Source organism: Cetorhinus maximus, chromosome 8 (genome assembly GCF_964194155.1).
Source record: "Cetorhinus maximus chromosome 8, sCetMax3.hap1.1, whole genome shotgun sequence".
NCBI lineage: Eukaryota > Metazoa > Chordata > Chondrichthyes > Lamniformes > Cetorhinidae > Cetorhinus > Cetorhinus maximus.
This window is the reverse complement of record NC_135886.1, coordinates 75,554,261-75,577,225: the sequence shown is the minus strand read 5'-3', so window position 1 is coordinate 75,577,225 and position 22,965 is coordinate 75,554,261. Positions and strand designations below refer to the sequence as shown.

Genomic DNA, 22,965 nt, shown 5'->3' with positions numbered 1-22,965 from the left:
TGTTGGATCAAAATCGAATCTTTAGGTTACGAAGCAAGCTATAGCTGTCATCCACTGCTGTTGCCTTCCTGTTCCAGAGGAACAGTCACTCCAGAGATCAGTCTCACGCCAGGGTGCCTGGATGTTCTGCTAACTTGACTGAGCTTTTTGATGTGCTAACAAAGACAATGGATGGAGTAATGAGTTTGATGTGGTGTACATGGATTTCTAAAAGGCGTTTTACAAGTGTCACATAACAGGCCTGTCAGCGAAGTTGAAGGCCATGGAACAAAATGGACAATGGCAGCATGGATAATAAATTGGTTGAGTGGCAGGAAACAGGGAATAGTGATGAATGGTAGTTTTTCAGACTGGAGGAAGGTTCTTCAGGGTCGGTACTATGGCCACTGCTTTTCTTAAGATGTATTAATGATGTAGACTTAGGTGTGCAGGGAACAATTTCAAAATTTGCTGATTATACAAAACGTGACAGTATTGAGAACTGTGAGGAGGATACTGACAAGACTTTAAAAGGCATTAGACAAGCGAAGGATTGGGCAGACAAGTAGCAGTTAAATATAATGCAGAGAAGTGTGAAGTGCGACTTTTGGTAGGAAAAATAGGGAGAGGCAATATAAGATAAAGGGCGCAATTTTAAAGTGGGTGCAAGAATAGAGACTCCCAGGCATATGTGTGTACAAATCACTGAAGGTGGCAATGCAGGTTGAAAAAGTTGTTAAAAAATATGGGATCCTGGGCTTTATAAGTAGAGAGACAAAGTACAAAAGCAAGGAAGTTATGATGAAACTTCATGAAACACTTGATTGGCCTCAACTCTGGGGACCACACTTTCGGAAAGACGTGAAGATTTTTGACAGGGCGCAGATAAGATTTACGAGAATGGTTCTGGGATGAGGGATTTCAGTTAGGTCGCTGGATTGGAAAATTTGGGGTTGTTTTCCTTAAGAGAAGGTTGAGAGGAGATTTGATAGAAGTGTTCAAATTCATGAGGGCCCTAACAGAATAGATAAAGAGAAACTGTTCCCATTAGTGGAAGGGTCGAGAACCGAAGGACATCAATATAACGTGAATGGCAAAAGAACCAACAGCAAAATGAAGAAAAGCTTTTTTACACAGCGAATGGTTAGGATCTGGAATGCACTGCCTGAGGGTGTAGTGGAAGAAAATTCAATCTTGGCTTTCAAAAGGGAATTGGATAAACCCTGAAGAGAAAAAAAGTTGTAAGGCTAAGGGGAAAGGATGGGGAGTAAGCTAGCTAAACTGTTCTTTCAGAGAGCCGGCATGGACATAATGGGCTCAAGGACCTCTCATGCTGTAATTCTATGATTCTAATTAACCTTAATTATGATAGCCTGCTTACTGGGGAATACGGAGACTGTCCACTACACTTTCTATCAACTTGGAAGACGGTAAATACCACAATATTAAATAATACTGTAAAGGTTACTGAAATTTATGGCTAAATGGAGAAATTACCTATTAGACTGGCGAATACAATATTCATGAGCTTTTTAACCATGCTGCCCCATGAAAGGGATCATTCTATTTGCTAATTATGCATCAACACATTGCAAAAAGCGGGTTAAGCCCAGGGGCTGAATTTTATGGGCCACTTGCGGACGGGAAAACAGGCAGGTGAGCTCATAAATTAGGGTGCTGTGCCATTGGTGGTGTGTCTGCCGTTGGACTGCCCGCATCACGATTTTACAGGTGGCAGAGGTGGTGTTGGGTAGGCTGCCCACCTGTGGCCCAATTGAGGCCCTTAAGTAGGCAATTAATGCCCCATTAATGCCTGCCTTGGCTGCCATTTTTTGTGTATTACTTTAAATGTATATTGGGTTGGATGGACATACTTTTATCAGTTCAGTTTATCAGTTGTAAGTTTATCCAGTTTTGTTCAATATTATCTCTATATTGTGCAGCACTAGATTTTCAGTATTTTTGTAATAACAATTCAACAGAGGTTAGTTGTTTAAATGTAATCCAAATTGAATAAAATTATGTACATCAGACTAGCTTTTGCAATCTGTGTCATTTTACTGCTAGTGTTACACAATGCCAACCATGAAATAACAAGAAGTGGAAATCTAGATCATGGTTATGTTAGACTACAATAAATGGGTATCTACTGTGCATTCAATTGGTTTTTCATCAAGCTAACTTCATTGACAAAAAAACCCTCCGAAAATTGATTATTTGGAATGAGGGCGCACTATATGTGATCAATGAAAAGAATGGGGCTTTTTAAAAAATTCATTCATGGGATGGCTAGGCCAGCATTTATTGCATTCATGTCACTGGCTAGGCCAGCATCCCTAATTGCCCTTGTTCAGAGGGAAGTTAAGAGTCAACCACTGCTGTGGGTCTGGAGTCACGTGTAGGCCAGACCAGGTAAGGATAGCAGATTTCCTTCCCTAAAGGACATTAGTGAACCAGATGGGATTTTATGACAATCGGCAATGGTTTTTATGGTCATCATTAGACTTTTAATTCCAGATTTTTAAAAATTGAATTCAAATTCCACCATCTGCCATGACAGGATTTGAACCCAGGTCCTCTGAGTATTACCCTGGGTCCCTGGATTACTAGTCCAGTGACAATACCACTACACCATCATCTCCCCATATGAAAAGATTGGGCTTGATGAGCCAATGAGCAATTATAAAACACTTCGGTACTCACCACATGCAGAGCTTCCATAAAATTCCCAGCGAAGGGCTGGATCATCCTCACTGCGGCCCCTCAGGTCAGTGAAATATTCTACAAAAACACAATTGAAAATAAATAATATATGTGTTTTTATGAAAACGCTCTACTTAGAAGATTATAATCCTTGCAGTGCATCACACTGAAGTCATACTATTTAAGGGTAAATAAAAACGCCTGTTCCTAATAACATGGCCAAGATCAGGAATTACTGTGTCAACAGTGGTAAGATCCCATTAAGGTGAAATTCTATTTAAGCTGAAAGCACAAAATGAATAGTAGCAAATCAGCTGCCTGTTATACATCCTGCCTAATTTTCCTTTCCATTTCTTCTCACCTTACATTCAAAAGAATCTGCATTTAGACAGCGCCCTTCAGTCTTCTAAAGTACTTCAGTTTAAGTACTTTGAAAGTGGAACCATGTGGGTGACAATCACATAAATGATTAATCTACATTCATGGTGTTGGTTGAGGAATAATGATTAAGGAATAATGGTTAAGGGAAAACTTTCCCTTTCTTCCACAATTAGCGCTATCATTTACGTCCATCCGAGCGCCTCATTTTGTTGCCTCATCTGAAATACAGCAGCACTGATATTGCAGCACTCACTCAGTATTATAGTGGATTGTCAACAAAGATTAGGCAGTCAAATTCATGGAATGGGGCTTGAACACGCAATTTTCATCTTAGAAGCAAACCTGTTAGGCTGATACTTTACATTTAATTGATCCTTGAAAAATGGTTACTTTACTTCTGACAACTCTCACAGAGGCTCTGACTAGCTGTTTCTCTGCTGGCTTCAAATTAAATGCAGCCTTCATCCAATACTGTACAAGTTATTGTTTCAATTTCTTTCAGGATATCCCTTAACAACAGAAATTAAATCTGTATTCCATATACCTATATATATAGGATTCCGAACTACTTTTTGCCCACAAAAATACAGTTGCCAAATAAATAATTATTTAAACTGTTCCACTGGGTGCTTATAACTGAACATATCAGTTCCAAACACCTGCAGTCAACTGAAACAGGGCCCCACCCAAGGTCAGTGGCAGCAAATGATTCAAGTATTATTAAGGATTTGGCATACCAAATATACATAAGAACTAGAAATAAGAGCTACAGTAGTCCCTTTGGCCCTTCAAGCCTACTCCGCCATTCAACAAGATCATGGCTAATCTACCTCAGCTCCACCTTTCTGCACTATCTCCAATTCCTTAATTTTCGTAGTACCCAGAAGTCTATCAATCTTGAATACACTCAATGACACAGCATCCACGGCTATTAGGGTTAGAGAACTCCAAATATTGACAGCCTTTTGAGTGAAGAAATTTCTCCTCATCTCAGAGCTCTAAAGAGTCATACAGACTCGAAACATTAACTCTGTTTCTCTCTCCATAGATGCTGCCAGGCCTGCTGAGTTTTTTCAGCATTTTCTGTTTTTATTCTTTGATTGAAACTTCATCTGGTAAGCCTTTGAAAAAAAAAAGCAGATGGCTGGACATCTGGTCAGGCAACTTCAAAGATTCTATTGTATTGTGTTCTGTATTACTCAGCAGTGCAATGGAATATCATTATGAATGCATGGCTGAGTTCTAAACACCACTAATGGATTTAGCTCCACAGGGGTCGTTGACACAGCTGTGGAGGGGACTATGCGTTTTGTTTGATTTACAGTTTTATGAGAATCTATTAGGATTAAATGTTTTGAAGAAGTTTTTGAATGGCTGTTTGTTTATTTTGATAGATTTATGAACACTTTAGGGGAGTGTTTTTTCAAGGGGAATTTCAATGGTTGTGTTTTATTGACAGTTTTATGAGCTACTGAGAGGGACTTTTTTTCAACTGGTGTTTAACTTAGTAATTTTTAAAATTTCACCAGCATTTTAAAGTCTTCCTAGTGTTATTATAGGGCTCATGAGTTCTGTCCATAATGATTACGGAGTGAGGGGGTTTGGAAGGGCATGGAAGATATGATGGGGTGTGGAGGCGGCATGGGGGCTGTGGAACGGGCATGGTGGGTGAAGGCTATGGGGCCTATCAGTCATGAATAGAACTGGACTGATGTCACAGTGAACAGAGGCAGACCTTCTAACCTGCTATCCTCAGCATCCGCCCGCCTGTGTTCCCACCTCACGTCTGCATAGGGAGGCGGCCCCGACTCTCCAGGGTTCAATCAGACCTTGGAAACATGGCGTCGGGAAATGGCCCCAACTCACGATTCCTGAGCCAATGATGAAAATCCAGCCCCAGGGATCAAATCTGAGAACTTGTAGTCTGCATGGCTCAGTCCCTATATGCTGGAATAGTGTTGGAAATCTATCAAGGTTTAGTGTTGAAGTTAGAAACAAAGCATGAGCTAAATTCTAGAATTTCAGACATTTATTTTTGTGCTGCTATATTCAGCTGTTCGGCCATGACATCTGTTACACTGAAACCACACCTGTCAATTAACCAGTCAAGTAAATTCATAAGGGAATTATGTCACCTACTGGAGTTAAAGAAAATAAAACTGTAAATGCCAGAAGCTGGAAACAAAAATAGTAACTGTAAAGAGAAAAACGTGGGCTGATGTTTTGGGTAGAGACTCTGTTGCAGAAATTGGATCTCTTTTTATAGGCATAAAACAGGTACATCGAGGACAAATTTCAGGTACGAACGCCTTGCGCCCCAGGATGCCTGAAAAACATCTGACTCCAAATCCCTGGCGGAATATCTAAAGAAGAGGCTAAAGTCTGTTTTAGGCCCCCTTACAGAAATTCGATCGTGAAGAGTGAGGCACTTGTTTGGCTGTAGCTTAAGCAGTGGCCAACAACTAAATACCTATGGTATTTATTTTAATGCAAGGAGTCTGATGAATAAGGCAGATGAGTTGAGGGCACAAATTAACACATGGAAGTATGATGTCATTGCTGTCACAGAGACATGGTTGAGAGAGGATTAGCTCAATATTCCAGGATATAGGGTCTTCAGGCGAGACAGGGAAGGAGGTAAAAGAGGAGGAGGTATCGCAATATTGATCAAGGAATCAATTACAGCAGTAAGGAGGGATGACATCTTAGAAGGCTCCTCAAATGAAGCCATATGGGTTGAGCTTAAAAACAAAAAAGGAGCAATCACATTGCTGGGAGTGTACTACAGGCCCCCAAACAAACAGTCAGAGAGAAATAGAAGAGCAGATATGTAGGCAAATTTCAGAGAAGTGTAAAGATAATAGGATAGTAATAGTGGGGGATTTCAATTTCCCCAACATTAACTGTGTTAGCCATAATGTGATAGGTTTAGAGGGAGCGGAATTCTTAAAATGCATCCAAGACAGCTTTTTAACCCAGTACGTCGAAGGTCCTACAAGAGAAGGGGCGGTCCTGGACTTAATTTTAGGGAATGAAGCCGGGCAAGCGGTAGAGGTATCAGTGGGGGAACATTTTGCAGATAGTGATCATAACTCCATTAGAATCAAGGTTGTTATGGAAAAGGACAAGGATGGGCCAGAAATCAGAGTTCTAAATTGGGGGAAGGCCGACTTTAATAAGATCAGATATGATTTGGCCAGGGTGGACTGGGAGCAGCTACTTTTAGGTAAATCTGTGTCAGAGCAGTGGGATTCATTCAAGAAGGAAATAGGGAGAGTACAGGGCCAACATATTCCAGTAAAGATAAAGGGTGGGACAAACAAATCCAGGGAACCCTGCATGTCAAGGGGTATACAGGATTGGATGAGGAGAAAAAGGGAGGCTTATGGCAGATACCAAGGGCTCAAAACAGCGGAAGCCCTGGAGGAGTATAGAGTGTGTAGGGGGGAATTTAAAAAGGAAATTAGGAGAGCAAAAAGGGGGCATGAAAAAACATTGGCAGGTAAAATAAAGGAAAGTCCAAAGTTATTTTAAAAGTACATTAAGAATAAGAGGATAACTAGGGAAAGAGTAGAGCCCCTTAAGGACCATAGTGGTAATGTGTGTGTGGAGCCAGAAGATGTTGGTAGGGTTCTAAATTAATACTTTGTGTCGGTGTTCACAAGTGACAGGGACAACGTGGGTATTGAAATCAGGCAGAAGGACTGTGATATAATTAAAGAAATTAGCATAGAAAGGGAGGAGGTTCTAAGTGGTCTGACAGGCATAGAATTGGGTAAATCTTCAGGCTCGGATGAAATGTATCCCAGGCTCTTGAGTGAGGCAAGGGAGGAGATAGCAGGGGCGCTGGCAATAATTTTCAATACCTCTTTGGCCACAGGAGAGGTGCCAGAGGACTGGAGGACAGCCAATGTGGTACCGTTATTCAAGAAGAGAGGAAGGTTTAAACCAGGGAACTACAGGCCAGTCAGTCTAACCTCAGTGGTGGGGAAACTATTGGAAGCAATTCTGAGGGACAGAATTAATCTACACTTGGAGAGGCAGGGACTAATCAAGGACAGTCAGCATGGTTTTGTTAAGGGGAGGTCATGTCTGACCAATTTGATTGAATTTTTCGAAGAGGTGACCAGGTGTGTAGATGAGGGCAATGCATTTGTTGTAGTCTACTTGAACTTCAGCAAGGCTTTTGATAAGGTCCCACATAGGAGACTGATAACGAAGGTAAGAGCCCATGGGATCCATGGCAATTTGGCAAATTGGATCCAGAATTTGCTGAGTGGCAGGAAGCAGAGGGTGATGGTCGAGGGGTGTTTTGGTGACTGGATGCCTGTGTCCAGTGGGGTTCCACAGGGATTGGTGTTGGGTCCCTTGCTGTTTGTGGTATATATAAACAGTTTAGACTTGAATGTAGGAGGGTTGATCAGTAAGTTCGCGGATGACACAAAAATTGGTGGGGTGGTAAATAGTGAGGAGGATAGCCTTAGATTACAGGAGGATATAGACGGGCTGGTCAGATGGGCTGATCAGTGGCTAATGGAATTTAATCCGGATAAGTGTGAGATGATGCACTTGAGAAGGACAAGCAAGGGACGGGAATACACGATGAATGGTAGGGCCCTGGGAAGTACCAAGGATCAGAGGGACCTTGGTGTACATGTCCACCTGTCCCTTAAGGTAGCGGGACAGGTAGATAAGGTGGTTAAGAAGGCATATGGGATACTTGCCTTTATTTGCCGAAGCACAGAATATAAGAGCAGAGAGGTTATGCTGCAAGTGTATAAAACGCTGGTTAGACCACAGCAAGAGGATTGCATGCAGTTCTGGAATCCACATTATTGGAAGGATGTGATTGCACTCGAGAGAGTGCAGAGATTTATCAGGATGTTGCCTGGGCTGGAGAGTTTTAGTTATGAGGAGAGACTGGATAGACTGGGGTTATTTTCCCTGGAGCAGAGGAGATTGAGGGGGGACATAATTGAGGTGTATAAAATTATGAGGGGCATAGATAGGATAGACAGGAAGGAACTTTTCCTCTTGGTGGTGGGATAAATAACCAGGGGGCATAGATTCAAGGTAAGGGGCAGGAGGTTTAGAGGGGATGTGAGGAAGAATTTTTTCACCCAGAGGGTGGTGGGAATCTGGAACTCACTGCCTGAAAGAGTGATAGAGGCAGAAACCCTCATAACATTTAAGAAGTATTTGGATGTGCACTTGCGATGCCATGGCATACAAGCTATGGGCCTAGTGCTAGAAAATGGGATTAGAATAGTTAGGTACTTGTTTGACCAGCACAGACTCGATGGGCCTTTTTCTATGCTGTAGACTTCTATGGCTCTATGACTCTAAAGGTAAGCTTTAGAGAAATGACTATTTGTCTTAAAACCTTCCTGTGGTGCCAGGAGGAGTAGGAGAGCTTCCCTGGCAACATAGTTGTCACGATCATCCCCTCTGCTAGAATTATCTATGGCCAAAATCTATGCTCAAATGCATGAACTACCTGTGGAGGCACGACAGGCACTAGCAGCTTGCACATAAAATGTTAATGAGTCACGATCCAATTTTAGTCATAAACTTACTCTAACATGTGAGGAAGAGAAGGGGCAAAGAGAGAAGAAAAAACTTGTTCGACTATCTACTGAGACATTAAAGCCCGACTCATTGCAACTTATATTGCCCATATTTTTACTGCAGACTTTTACATCAAATATATCAAAATGACAGTGAATTGTTGCAAGTATTCAGATGGTATATTTTAAACTGGAGAAGTAGAGTAACTACATGTGCTTACATATAGACACAAAATGGTAGCATATATTAAATGTTCAGCAGTATACTGATGAAATGAAATAGATCTTTTGCTACACAGCATCCATTAAACAATTTTTAAAAATCTTCAGATCATAAATCAGCTGGTACCCTTCTGAAGTTCAGTTAGCATAAAATTTAGCCTAAAGTCCTAGAGGCCAATCATCCCCTAAGGCATCACAGCTAGGGAGTTGCTTGGACCAACCACCTTCACCATCTTTATCAATAAGCTTCCCTCTGTCATAAGGTCAAGAGCGGGGTTGTTCAGTGATGATTTCACAGTACTCAAGATACTTACACAATTCCTTTCATAATGAAGCAGTCCATGTTGGTCTTCAGCAGGACTTAGGTAAAATTCAGGCTTGGGCTGTTACTCAAATTATGCTGGAATCAGTATTTCCTGCTTAAACCAGACACATGCAGTTTCTGCCAATCAAAATGGCATACAAATCTCACCTTTGTCTTTTTGTTTGCAGTTTGATTTTTGATTGACAGCTCCATAGCCAGAAACCGCCTGAATCTGGGAAAAGCATAGGGAGCTTTCCCTAATTCTTAAGATCAGTTCAGTTCACACAATTTCGTCAAATATACAGGTCACTGCAAGCACTCAAGTAAAAGCACCTTGACAACAATTTTTTACAGTCATGGTGAGGTTAAGGACTGTGTCATTCTTTGTTTAAACTTAGCTTTTTTATGATACTGCTCAATAAACCAGAATTGTAATTTTAAGCCTGAACTAAATGGTCTGGCAGAATTATTTTTTCCACCAATTCAGAGATCTGGTGCACACAGTGAGTATGTATACTTCCAGGGCATATCCCAATACAACAGACATGCAGTGTTCACCTCTTTAGTGGCTTCACCTTGACCATCCGCTAAATTGCAAGGTCATTGCAGATTTTATATAAAGAAAAAGAATAAACTTTCATTACCCCATTCACATTCTCAGGATACTACAAAGTGCTTCAACCAAGTAATTTCGAATTGTAATCACTGTTATATTGGCAACTGCAGCAGCAATTTATGCACAGCAAGGTCCCACCAAAAACAATGAAATAGGTTAATCTATTTTGATGCAGTAAAATGAGGATTAAATGCTGGCCAGGGCAGAAGGAGAAGTCTCCTACTCTTCTTCGAATATTATCATGGGATCTTCTACATCCACTTGAACAACCAGATGGGGCCTCAGTTTAATGTCTCATCTGAAAGTCAGCAACTCTAATAATGCAGTCCTCCCTCAGTACTATACTGAAGTGCTCAAATGCTTGCTGGGGGGGCGGGGGGTGAAAATTATATAAATTGGTTCTGTGCATTTCACTTATCTTTTCAAAAATTATTTTCTTTTATCATACATCAATATTAATTTGTTTCTTTGCTGAATGTTGCAAATAACATCAGCATTTTGAAAACTTCAAAACATTTTTTGGCTCGGAATAAACTGAATCATTACAAATGTAGGCATTAATTAAGTAGCACAGGCCACATACCTTTAAGAAACTGTTTCATTGGCTCATTATGAGCCATCTTCAGAATCGTCTGACCCGAGTAGGTAGCAAGGGTCGGATCAGCACCATATGACAGTAGAACATGGACAACATCCAGGTTATCATTCACAACAGCATCATGAATAGGTCTAAAACAGTAGCAGAAATAATGTAGTAAGTTGTATTTGAGACCAAGTTTTAATATCAACTTTAGCTGGAATATTTAATGACTGGATAAAATTCAGTAATAGGACAATACTGGTGAACTCACTGCGACAATAGGGGCATACTTCAACTGTGACAGATCAGTAAACAATTAAGATTACCTGCCACCTGAAGTCTCTTCATTTTTGAACAAAAAGCAGCCTCAACAAAGCACAGGGGAAACCCAAGCATGTCAGTAACCACCTGATCGGAAAGTCTGAACCTCCTAAAGTTCTGGTGCTCAGTCATGTCTAGGAAGTTAATTTGCTGTCAACGTACTGTTGGGATATTGCCTGCTGCGACCCAGAGCTCTGTGCCTGCTTCCTCTGTTCTGTGGAGCTGCAGTGGGTGTTGCTGCTGCTGCTCTTCTTGGACCTTAGATGAGGTCCAAGGTTAATTTGCATAAGCAGCTCCCATGCTGCTGTGATGGCTGATAATTGGGAAGTGTAGATCAAAGGCAAGAAACTCCAAGTTCCAGAAATGACTTCTAAAATATTGGGAATCACCTCCAAAAGTAGTAAAAGCACACTCAAAACAAGTCCTGTGAGCAAAATCCTTTTACTTAGGTGAGGATGCAGGTGTCAGTCTTCAGTACGAAAAGGCCTTTGTTATCTATCAATTGATCAGTTCTGATAATTCCCACAGTCCTCTCGCCTTGTTCTACCTGATGAGTTTCAGGAAGTTCGGGAGACCCATGTTCACAGAGTAAAAGTCAGAGTCCGAGATTAAAATTTCAGATAAAGAGCAATTAGCATATTTAAATGGCAGAATGGCAGACCCCTGCCCCCACCCCCCCTCCCCACCCCCATCCCATTAGGGTTTCCCATATGCTGAAGAACATGCTTGGGTTAAAGGTGGAAGTTGGCAGTACCCTGCTGGCTTCTTCACACACTGGTAGTTTCAGCTGATTTAACTTGCCACATGAACAGGCACCCACCTACCTTGGCAGGTTAAAACTCTTCCCTCTCATTGTGCCAAAATAGTGCTATTAATTTTGAAAATAGCAGGAGATGGTTTCCAGAGATTCACACAAAGAGACGGGGGCATTACCAGTTTAACTGGCAGCCATACTGACCAATCCTTGAATGGGATGAATCTGAATTTAGTTGCTAATTTCACGGCCAGAATGAAGGGGCAGTACAAAGACTGCATGGATCATTCTGCTGAGGGAAGGGCATAGGCTGTTTAACGTAACACTAGTACTGGCCAAGCTCATGTATGCCTTGGGTTCTTTCAAAGTTAGATTGATCAAAAGCATGTTTTAGTCAACCCAGGGCAAGGTAATATGATTTATGAATTTTCTTATTCACAAGGAGGGGTTTGATGTTAAGCAAAGTATTTTTGAGTACAACCACTACTCTGTACATTCACGAGCTGGCTATAAAATAATACAGCTTAACAATGTGTGATCTTGTTTTACTTAAATGTTTTCAGTCCACCTATTGAGAAGTGCACGTGAAAAACAGCAACAGTTCATCGGGTCACAAAGGAATATTGGTATTACATTCTGCGTTACACATTTATAGGATTAGATGCTAGGGAGTAGAGGCACCATCCTGAACACAATACATGGCGGTCATTTACAAGAATGACCAACACCAATGCATCTGAGGGTATTATTTAATGCCTATCTGAAATGAGGAACAGGCAGATTGCAGGGAGGACCAGTATGAGGGTTATTCTACCTCTAAACGTGCTATACCCGAGCTGTAATTCCTTAATCTGAACATTGGGAAATTGTTCCATTCTCCAACAGTAATGTCCTCACTGTAGTCAGTACAAGATTGAAAAATACTTATACCATTCTTACCTGGTACCATCCTGTGCACTGCAGTTAACATCTGCTCCATGCTCCAGGAGCCGTGTGACGATATCAAGCCAGCCACGTGCGCAGGCTTCATGCAACGCCGTATAGCCTGCATTATCCCGGTGATTGACTTCACACACTGCATTCTCCAAACAGTAGATAACTACATCCTACACAAAAGAGATCAAATATGCAGTATTTTATCAATTTTTGGAAAAAAATCATCTTGGTAGATTTGAATCACACCAATTAATAAGTTACTTACAATCTCTCTCCCTAACATGCTCAGCTATTTTGCTGGTGACACAGCTGCTAGCTGGCTTTTATTACCTGACCCAATTGCCTAGTCTTTTATATGTGGGCCTAGACTTTGGTTCAATGATAGCATCCTCACTTCTAAATTGGAAGTCTGGGGCTGAATTTTACAGGGGTGGAGCTATTTCATATCCCCCCTACCCCGTTACAAAAGTCAGTCGCAAACCGACCAACTTAAAAATAGACTGTCCCTCAATAACAACACGCTGCTGGCAGCCTAAACGAGAGAGTGGGTGCAGGGGGAGGCTCCTGATGCACACAGGGCACCCCGACTTTCCTTCCTGCTTTTTCACCTGAGGTGGTGAAAGAGCAGACTCCCCACACTAATCCGCCTGCATACACCATCTACCTTATGGCGTAGGCAGCATAATATTTGGGTCAGTTGGCTTATTAACAAGTTCAATTGCCCATTCATGATTTTTTTCAAAATAGCAGGCAGGCTATCAGTTTCAGTCTGCTGGTCAGGGGTGGGTGGGAAGGTGGTGGGCTAGTCACCGTTATAGCCACTACCAAAAACATGCCTGGTGAGGTGGGCTGTAAAATCCAGCCCCTGGAATTCATGCCCCACTCCAGAGACTGAGTATATAACCTAGGCTGACATATGCCCAGAGGTGCTGGTGCAATGTTGAAGCTGCCATTTTTTGGATGAGATGCTAAAAAAAGGCCTGGTTTGTCCTCTCAGGTGGGTGTAAAAGATCAAACGGCACTATTGAAATACAAGAAGTAGAGTTCTCCTGCTGTCCTAGCAGACATTTATTCCTCAATGAATATCACCACTAAAACTGAACATGTGGTCATTTAATCTCCATATTTATTGTGGCACCTTGCTGTGTGGTGACTACACTTCAAAAATACCTCGTTGACTGGGATACACTTTGGGTTGTCCTGAAAGGTGTCATATCAATGCAAATTCTTTGTTTCTCCATAGAGTACTGATTGTCTGGTTAAGTGTGAAAAGCTAAATCTAATCCTTTTCTTATCTTACTTCCACAACAGCAATGATTGCTGGTCAGTGATGAGAAAAGAGAATAGTTTGCTTTACTTCTTCTGTATCCCATGGTGGTGACGCAAATAATAGCACTCTGGCCACTGTTGGTTCAATCAGCTAACTTTGCAGATAGTATATTGAACCTGGATGTGTATGGTATTGGCTTTATCCACTAGGCCATTGGAAATATTTGCACAAAATAATTTAACATTTACTCAATATGTTATTTTCAATAATGAAATATGAGCTTGTCAATTGGGGAATAACATACATGGAACTTGTAGCGACAAACACTTGGTAAGTTACAGTGCAAATTCATGCAATGTTTCTCTGTACTTCTAATGAACAAAATAGCAAAAGTTTTTAGGAATACGAAATTAGTATTCGGTCTAACAAGTTGATCCTTTTCTTTACCTACCCGCCTTCTCGTTATGTCTCTTAATCCCTTCTTGCTTCAAAACGTTTGGGCCAGAATTTTCACGGGGACAGAGGGGTTCTCTGGCTTAGCCAAAATGGCACCGGAGCCCCTGTGTCCAGAAATCTTACCCCCAAACCTGCCACCCACCATTTTTGCCGGCGAGGGGTGGGGGGGCGGGGAGAAAGGTAACAGGGCGATTTGTACTTTGCACATCTGTAGTTCACGGAGGCAGCTGCACATGTATAAGTGCAGTTGCCTTCCAACAGACCCAAGTTTTGTTAGTGGGATGTCCAAAACACGACTTGTGGGCTTTACACTTTTCAGGAGAAGGTCTAAACCAGAGATCTTTGGAGAGGTAAGGGACCCTTTTGGATAGTTCCAGGGGCATCTCGGGGAGAGGTTAGGTGCCCTTTGGGAGAGGTCAAGTGCCCTGTTAAAAATAGACACAAATGTGCATAAAAAGTGGATAAATTCATTGGAGCTGTCAAGGCATTTAAAAATCCTGCCTTTTTAAAAAAAAGTTTGCAGTTAAAAAAGTATCAGTGCTTGCTATTTCATTTTGTTGGCATAAGGCTGAAGGTTGTCATTATAGGATTTGTTCTGCATAACTGGTTTCACAACCTCTCATTATCACGGTTTGGTGCTTGTCAGTTCAGCTTAATTGACAACTCCAAGTGGTTATAAAGTCTTTGATGTGGAGCTATGAATACAAATGCTTGTTTTTATGAGGGATTAAATATAGTGAATGGGTTTTTATCAATGAGAGTGCTTATTTAATATAGTGAAGTCACCAATCGACACTTAAGACTTTATTTCATCTCAGCATTGGTCCTGAAGTCTGCCCATGATGGATGCTGGTGAGTTGGCATAGAGGATGTAAGGGCAAAGGGTGGTGGGTGGGGAGTGTGGGTAGGCATGAGTTGGCACTAAATTGCATAGAGGCTATAAAGGGCCACTGGGGTGGGTAGAGTGTCAGAGGTTGGCATAGAGGGTAAGAGGTGGCTGAGGGGCATGAGGAATCATGGGGAGTGTGTGGGGGAGGGGCTTAAGGGGTGAGGGCTATTTTTTGTTACTTATTCTTACAAGTGCCGGAGCACCGAGACCAGCCCTTCACCAGCCTGCCTCCACACCTAGCAGGCCCTGTGGCTGCCTCCGCACTATTTCTGGAAGTGGCGAGCCTGACTCCCATTAACTCACACCCCACTCCCAGCATGAAAATGAGAACATCCAGGACATTTATCCCCGAGCCGGGTTTGTGGAGTTGGGAATTTTCCCGACTCGAGCAAAAATCCAGGCCTTAGTTGCTTCTTGAGCCTATTTGTACTGCCCACCTCAATGTCCTTACCTGTTTATTTCACAACTCTAATTGATTAATTAAAACTTTTCTACATCATCTTCATTTAGCTTAAGTTCCAGTTCAGAAATGTTTCCATACTTGAATAAAATGATGAAACTAAGTAATTCCCGAAGATTCCTTATTTACAGCGAAGCTGCCTTATAGCAGGTTCACTGTTGATAGCTTTAATTCTTTCATCCATCTTTTTCCAGTTAGCTACTCATTGCTTGTTCCACCAGTGGAAAAGTAATTCTTTCAAACTTGCATTGTATAAGGAATCTATAAAATCATGGATAATAAATGCCTAAAAGAAACTCCTTCTCCCCGTCGTGGGGGTTGGACGGAAGCGGGCAGGCGCGTAGCTGATCGCTGCCCACGCGCTGCCATTTTACATGGGCGGGCCAATTAAGGCCTGCCCAGCGTGATGCGCACTCAGAAGCGCTGTGCGCTCCCTGTGCAGGCAGGGGGAATAGGCTGAGTTGGGGCCTGCACTCTTTCGCGCATGTGCGCGGAAGAGCACAAAAATCTCCCTGAGGCACAGAGCTGCCTCACGGAGATTAGTTTGATTTTTGAAAACTTTAATAAAGAAAAAAAAAATTTTAAGACATGTCCTCTTGTCACATGAGCTGGGACATGTCAATGAATTTTATTAAAAATTTTTATTAAACTTTGAAAACCTTTATGAACCTCATCCTGCCCGTGGATGAGGTTTCATGATAAATGCGAAGGCTGCCTGGGCTCTTCGCCTGCCCGCCAACCTTAAGGTTGGACGGGCAGCTCAGTTAATTAGTTTAATTGCTGTTTCAATGCCCTTAATAGGCCTTTGACAGCTGACTCCGGTGTGTGCGCGCCGAACTCGAGATCTGAATGATGTGCAGTGACGTCGGGAAGCATGCTCGTCGTCACTGCGCCACTTTACACGTCGGCGAGCGGGCCCCGCCCCCGTTCGCCGACTCGAAGATTCTGGCCCTAAAAGAAACTATATAAGATAGAATTATTTTGGAAGTAAATGCCAGGAATTTAAATTTCTATGGTAGAAATTCCAGATTACAAAACATAGAGCAGTTCAAGATTTAAATCATGTTGGAAATATGTATCTTTCAATGAATGTCACAATTAAAATTCTGGTGAAAAGCTGAAAATTGTGATCTTTGCAATAAAGCATAAGAATATTAGTTTACAAGCACAGCACATTAAGTCACAGGGTTAAAGAGTTAGAGAATTAATGTTATTGTGCAGCTGCTAATCCAGTCCCAATAGTTTTTGGTGAGCTAAACAATGTGTTTACTCTGTCCCCCTTGCAATACTGGATTGGGGATTGGGAGGGTAACCTACTAACAGCCATAATTGGAGCACTGCTTATCAAGCTCCAACTGTGGCCAGTTTTCCACTGATTTAGCAGTGGAGAAGGGTTAGTCAGGTCTTTTCAGTTGAAATTAAATGGTAGTGCTGCAGACCATGCATTAAAAATAAGTTACATTATTGTCAGTGCACGGCAAAAACCATGCAAAATCAGCTTCATGAAGCTGCCTTGCTCACAGTGACACTATTTCATGTCAGCAATTGTATACAGCACTTGGTTTGGTCTGGCAGTAATACCAAATTTATAGAATAAAGGCCTCATTGGCAGTATTTTGCTTTTGTATTAGTATTTAATTCACTGCCACTTCTCTTCCAGGAATTTCCACCTTGAATATGCTCTGTTCTTCTCTCAGGTGGGATTTCTATTTGTCTCTTTTTTCCTTATTATAGAGTCATTTTAGAGTCATAATTGTACAGGAGGCTATTCAGCACTTCAAGTCTGTATTACATCTCTTTTTTTCCAGTCCTGACAAAAGGTTATCAGCCTGAAATGTTACTCCATTTCTCTCTCTACACAGACGCTGCCAGACTCACTAAGTATATACAGCATTTTCTTCTTTCACTTCATATACTTGGTTCAATTCAGTTCATTTTGTGCTATGAGTTCAGAAAGAGCCCAAATTAACATTCCATCAGATCTGTATGACCATCAGTAAGATACCAGAGTACCATTTCACTGGGCTGGGTCAAAACCCAAGGTTTGCATTTTAACACCATTTGCTTTCTGCCAGCCAAGTATACAGGGTGTGCCTTATTAATGCACAATGTCCTAGCCTTATTTTATCCCTTAAACAACACCACTGAAAAAAACATTTTCTGTCATTTATCTTATTGCTGTGTACAAATGGGTTGCTGTGCTTTTTTTTACATTATAGAGTTATTAAAATAGTGACTATGCTTCATCAGCTCTGGAGTGCTTTGGAGCATCCTGAGGATGTGAAAGGTGCTATATAAATTCAAGATCCTTCTTTTCTTCATGCATAATGTATTTTGCAAGAGACTGACTACCATGAGTGAAACCTTTAAAAAATACAGTGTCCCATGTTTCTCCACCCCATCACAATTTGGGTGATTGACTAATTCAGCTGTTTTACACCAGACTTCTCACTGTCCCCTCTTAATCAGGACAACCTGACACATGAAACAGAACAGCTGAGTTAAAGGGGAAACAGTACATAACAGTCTCAAGCCAACATAAACTTTCCCAGTTGAGCTTTCACCCTTTTTAGCTCATTTTAGCATAGAGTGGTTTAGAATACACAAGGAAAAATGAAATTGTTAAAAAAGGGCATTCCAGATTATAATTCACTCATTATAGTTTTTATTTTTCTGAAGAATACTAAGATGACTTTGACTGAAACTTAATGTTCCTCTAAGATTTAAGTCAGCAATTACTGAAATATTTATAAATAGTAGTCCCCTGTGACAGTACATGGGTATTTCAACAAGTTAAAACTAGTTCACCAAGATGCTTTAGTGGAAATTACTTTGCTTCTTTTTATCAGGTAATCACTGTTAAATCCTTCCATGCCATTTTATTTGGTGACTAAACGTCCTTATGTAATGAGAAAAGTGAAGAAAAACCTACAAAAATCAATGAGTTGATAAGCAACATTTTCAATTACTTTCCATTAGCTTTATTACAAAATCTGCATATTAAAGCAAAAGTACATTAGGACCCTATTCTAACAAACTTCTGAATGCTGAAACTCTGATGTTATCAATGGGCCTGGTCACCCTAAAGGTCATAATACTCTCAAAGGCTACCCCTCTTGGTTTTCCCTCTCACTGGCATTTTAATTTTAAATGGAACCAGTGTGTGCAGTATCTTGAATATAATGCCAGCTGGTTACTGTCTTGGTAGCTTCCTGGACCGTCAGGCAGGGAGTGAGGCAGAGTTCAATTTTAATTAGAATGTGTGTTTTAAAAAGAGGCGATGAGGGAACAATCTGGCTGGAAAGGTCTACAGGGTCATCAGGACTCAGCCAGGTGAGCAAGCTTCTCACATGGTTCCTATCATCAGCACATTAAATTTATTACCTTGCTATTTTGAGAATCCAATACTAGCATCAAGCACTCAGTTATACCACAGTTGGTGACAAAGTAAAGCTTCCCATACTTTGCATAAACCTCAGAAAAGCAGACCATGCTGTGTTACTGTGAAATTTTTCCAGGTTCATAGTTAGTCACCTTATGATCTTTCGTACTGAGGTTAGCAAATTTTTGCCAATTGCTCTTGAGTTAGAGACAGTTTCAGCTTGGGGGGTCCATGCTCATTAGGAAGTGGATTCAGCCTATTCAGGCTCATTTTATATAGCACACCTAGAACCAGCAGACAGATAAAACTTTTACTGTAACAATCTGGGATGGATTTGAGTCAGGGGTCTCATTTTCCGGTGCTGAAATAGGACCAAAAGGATGTGGAATGGCAAAAAAAATGGTTGCAGAGTGGTGTGAGCAGAAGCCAGCCTCCATTTCAACTGGGGGCCATTTAACAGGGTGCAGGAAAGGCACTGGTTGGGAAGCCCACCCTGATCGAAAGGCTCAAAGTCAGGCCTATCATGATTTTCACGAGGGTGGGCAAGCATTAGAGGCTCTCTGTGACCCCACCTAGTGGGAAGAGGCAGAATGGCCATGGAGCTGGGACAGAAAGAGAGGGAGCTTCCTGAAAGATAAGTTAGAAGATTTTTAGGAGCTTAAGGGTGGCATCGGAGGCAAGTGGAGGGAGGTTAGTAGGGGCAGGGGGACGACTTCATAGAAGGGCCAAATTTTGGGCAGGCATCTGAGTGCTAGCAACTGAGGCTCAGACCTGTTGTTGGCACTTATAAGCGGTCAGTGGAACTCATGAAAAATGGTGGCTGAGGCAGAGCCTTCAGTGGGCCCACTGCAGGACTATCCTGCCTCGGTTGCCATTTTGGGTCTGCCAACTGAGACGACATACCCACCCCTGGCACGCAGCGGGGTCTTCCACTGGGAAGCTGGCAGTCTGATGACAGAGGTTGGGGTAGTCCCACCTCCAACATGAAAATCTGGCCCCAGGTCTCAAAGCTCGAAGGTCAGCATTTAATCCATTACAATTCCAATCCAAATGTACATAATTTATAAATGTACCGCTTATAAATTATCCTGAATTCTGTGAGAAATTAACATTTGAAACATTTGCTTTTGCTAAATGTTATTTGTCGAGGGAAGAAATCTACTTGCGTTAGGCATACTTTTAAGCCAATACACTTTATAGCAGGTTTTATTAAAGCGATATAAATGGTGATTTTACTCCCTCTGTCTAATCAAAATGGGATGGTAACAGAGTTAAAATAGATGTGATGGATTTCTCGGCCCAATTCTGCTTTGCCACCATATTTTGCAATGTTATTAATTGAGAACATAGGACACCAATGTAATTTACAGAGTCAATTAGGTGAAGCATGCCATGCACAATTCATTCAGTTGGACCAGGTGGTGACAAGGAATTGGTCCAATAAAGGTGTCAAAAATTATTTTTACAGGGCCAGGAGGAGCCCAGAAAGATGAAATAATAAAATTAAACAGATAACTACTTTTACTGAAAAAAGAGACAGCATGTCCCTTCTGCTGTTTGCAACGGGCAAGGCATGAACTGTACCCTACCAGCCCATGGTTGCAAAACTCAAAACACAATGTCTAACATTAGATGTGATTCCGCAATTGGATAACATTTGCTAAATAATCCTCAGTGTGTTAAAAATTACACTGACAACCAATTTAAGATCGTCAGTCAAGCTCGTAGTGTGGCGCATTTGCGTGTACTTAAGCTACACATATTAATACACAGGCCCTGTTCTTTGCAGACAGAAAGAACATGTACACACATTGCGCCTGTTTCAGCTAAACAAAATATGTGACAGCCATTCACTGGTTCATTCCCCAGGGGAATATTTGACCAATCAAAGTCAAGCTGCCTGTTTTAAATTTCAAACAATGCTTGGCAGTTAACTGTCAGTCACAATCAACTGTGCATTCTCCATGGCAATGCCTCTACCAATCAGAGTCCACTTGCCAACTAATCAGCACTCTTCTCATACAGCATAAATATGATGTTTCCCCTTGTATTTTCTTGTGAATTGTCCTGATGAGTGCAAGACGAAAAGCTTCAACAAAAAAGTCTCTTTCTTCAGCAAAAGTCGAGTTCTGTACTACCAAATGACTAGATCAACTACTATGTTATTACAGCTTTTACCTCATAGCCTAATCGTGCTGCCTTCTGCAGCAGTGTTTCGCCAGCGTTCTTATTTACTATCAGCTTTCGTGTTTCAGATTGAGACTGTTGCCCTGTGGATGTCTCTGCTTGAGCAGATGGTGACTGTGAGATTGTTGTGTGTTTTACAGGAGTAACTGAAGATGTCCGCTTTTTCCAGTGGGCTAAATAATCACGTTGCTTCTTTGGTGATGGGCTCCAATCAGAATCCAGCATTGATGCCGAGCGCTTCAGGGACCGATTTTGCCTTACTTCAATCTATTACAAAACAATTATTTAATAGATCAATCAAGGAACAAAGAAAAGAATTATATACCATAATCTTATCAAATAACAAAAATTTTAAAAGTTAATTAATTAAAGTTAAAAATTAATTGTTAAAAGTTTAAAAGGTAATTAAAATAAAAGGCTAAATAATTACACACTAACATGTTTAACTTTTGTACATTAATATTGCACAGCATCATTTCTAGGTTTAAATCTCAAAGTTTTTATTTGCTTTTTTTTCACTAACACATTAAGACTTTAAAATAGTGTAACCTAAAGTTTTATTTGATTAAAATGAAGAATCTACTCTTCAAGTCAAATAAACAATTTGAAAACCTCACCCATCTTTTTGTCATCCCAGACTAAACTATTTCTCATGCTCTCCTGGCATCCTCTACTCTCCATAAACTTCGGCCCACCTTTAACTCTGCTGCCATATCCGACCCCACGTCAAATCCCACCCGTTCATCACTGCTGCCCTCACTGACATGCTTTGGTTCCAGGTTCCCCAGTGCCTGAAAATTAAAAACATCATCCTTATGTTTTAATTCCATCATGTTCTTACCTCCCCCTAGCTGTTACATCCAGCCATATAACCCACCTGGACTCTCCACTCCTCTGACTCTGGCCTCCTGTGTGTTGCCTACGTCCTTCATCCCACCATTGGTAGATCTGCCTTCAGTTGCCTAGTCACCAGGCTCTGGAATTCCTTCCCTAAACACCTCTACCCCTTTCTCCCTCTAAGATTCTCCCTAAAATCCACATCTCTGACCAAGCTTTTGGTCTGCCGTCCTAATGTCTCATTTATTAGTTCAGTATCTTTTTTTTTTGATTGAGCATCTGTGAAGCACCTTGGAATATTTTTCTACATTACAAGCTCTATACAATGTAAGTTGTTGTAAATTGCTTACCTTGTGTCTTCCTTGGTTACTTGCACCTTCTTGCACAGACTGGGGTCCACTAATATGCTTTGTCTTGCATTTACGTTTTCCTGATGGTTTTTCTGACTGATACTGACTTGGAGATTCTTGCGTGTGACTCAAATTGAGAGCCCCTGGGCTACAAGACTCTTTACGTTTCCGTAAACTTCCTGACACAGGAGTGCTGTGCCTGACACTCAGATTCCAATCAGTACTGGGCAATTTGCCTGAAGGAGCCATCCTCTTTCGTGGTGAAGTGGGAGGTGTCCATGTTCCTAAAACAAAAACTGCAATATAGTTAGCTTGACTAGACTCCAGCTCTGCTCTAGATCTGTAAGCTCCTAAGAAATTGTATCCTGGCTGGAACCCAGAATGCCTCAGTAACAATCCAAGATTGGCACCCATGCAACATGATCTTTTCTAGCACCAAATGTCTAATAATGATGCTTTACAAGAGAGAATATAACCATCACCCCTTGATATTTAAACCAGTACAATTGCTGAATCCCCCACTATCGATACCCTGGGGATTTACCATTGACCAGAAACTGAACTGGACCAGCCATATAAATATGGTGGCTACAAGAGCAGGTCAGCGGCTGGGAATTCCGAGGCGAGCTCAGGGGCCCAATTTTATTGTTCTGAAACAGGATCAAATGCATGTGGGACTCCTAACTCTCCAAAGCCTGTCCACCATACAAGGCACAAGTCAGGAGTGTGATGGAATACTTTCCACTTGCCTGGATGAATGTAGCTCCAACA

The 22,965-nt window shown here is 41.5% G+C and overlaps 1 protein-coding gene across 8 annotated transcripts in view; it reads right to left on the bottom strand.

Moving 5' to 3' along the window:
• LOC144683741 (BCL-6 corepressor-like protein 1) overlaps positions 1-22,965 on the bottom strand; it is a 308,871-nt gene that overhangs the window by 58,515 nt on the left and 227,391 nt on the right. For all 8 annotated transcript variants that reach the window (XM_078547078.1, XM_078547081.1, XM_078547074.1 and 5 more), the window contains 5 exons: positions 22,195-22,478; positions 20,999-21,274; positions 12,367-12,533; positions 10,356-10,501; positions 2,683-2,760 (listed from right to left, as the gene is read on the bottom strand). In XM_078547078.1, coding sequence (XP_078403204.1) covers positions 2,683-2,760; positions 10,356-10,501; positions 12,367-12,533; positions 20,999-21,274; positions 22,195-22,478 — 951 coding nt within the window. The remainder of the gene's footprint in view (positions 1-2,682; positions 2,761-10,355; positions 10,502-12,366; positions 12,534-20,998; positions 21,275-22,194; positions 22,479-22,965) is intronic.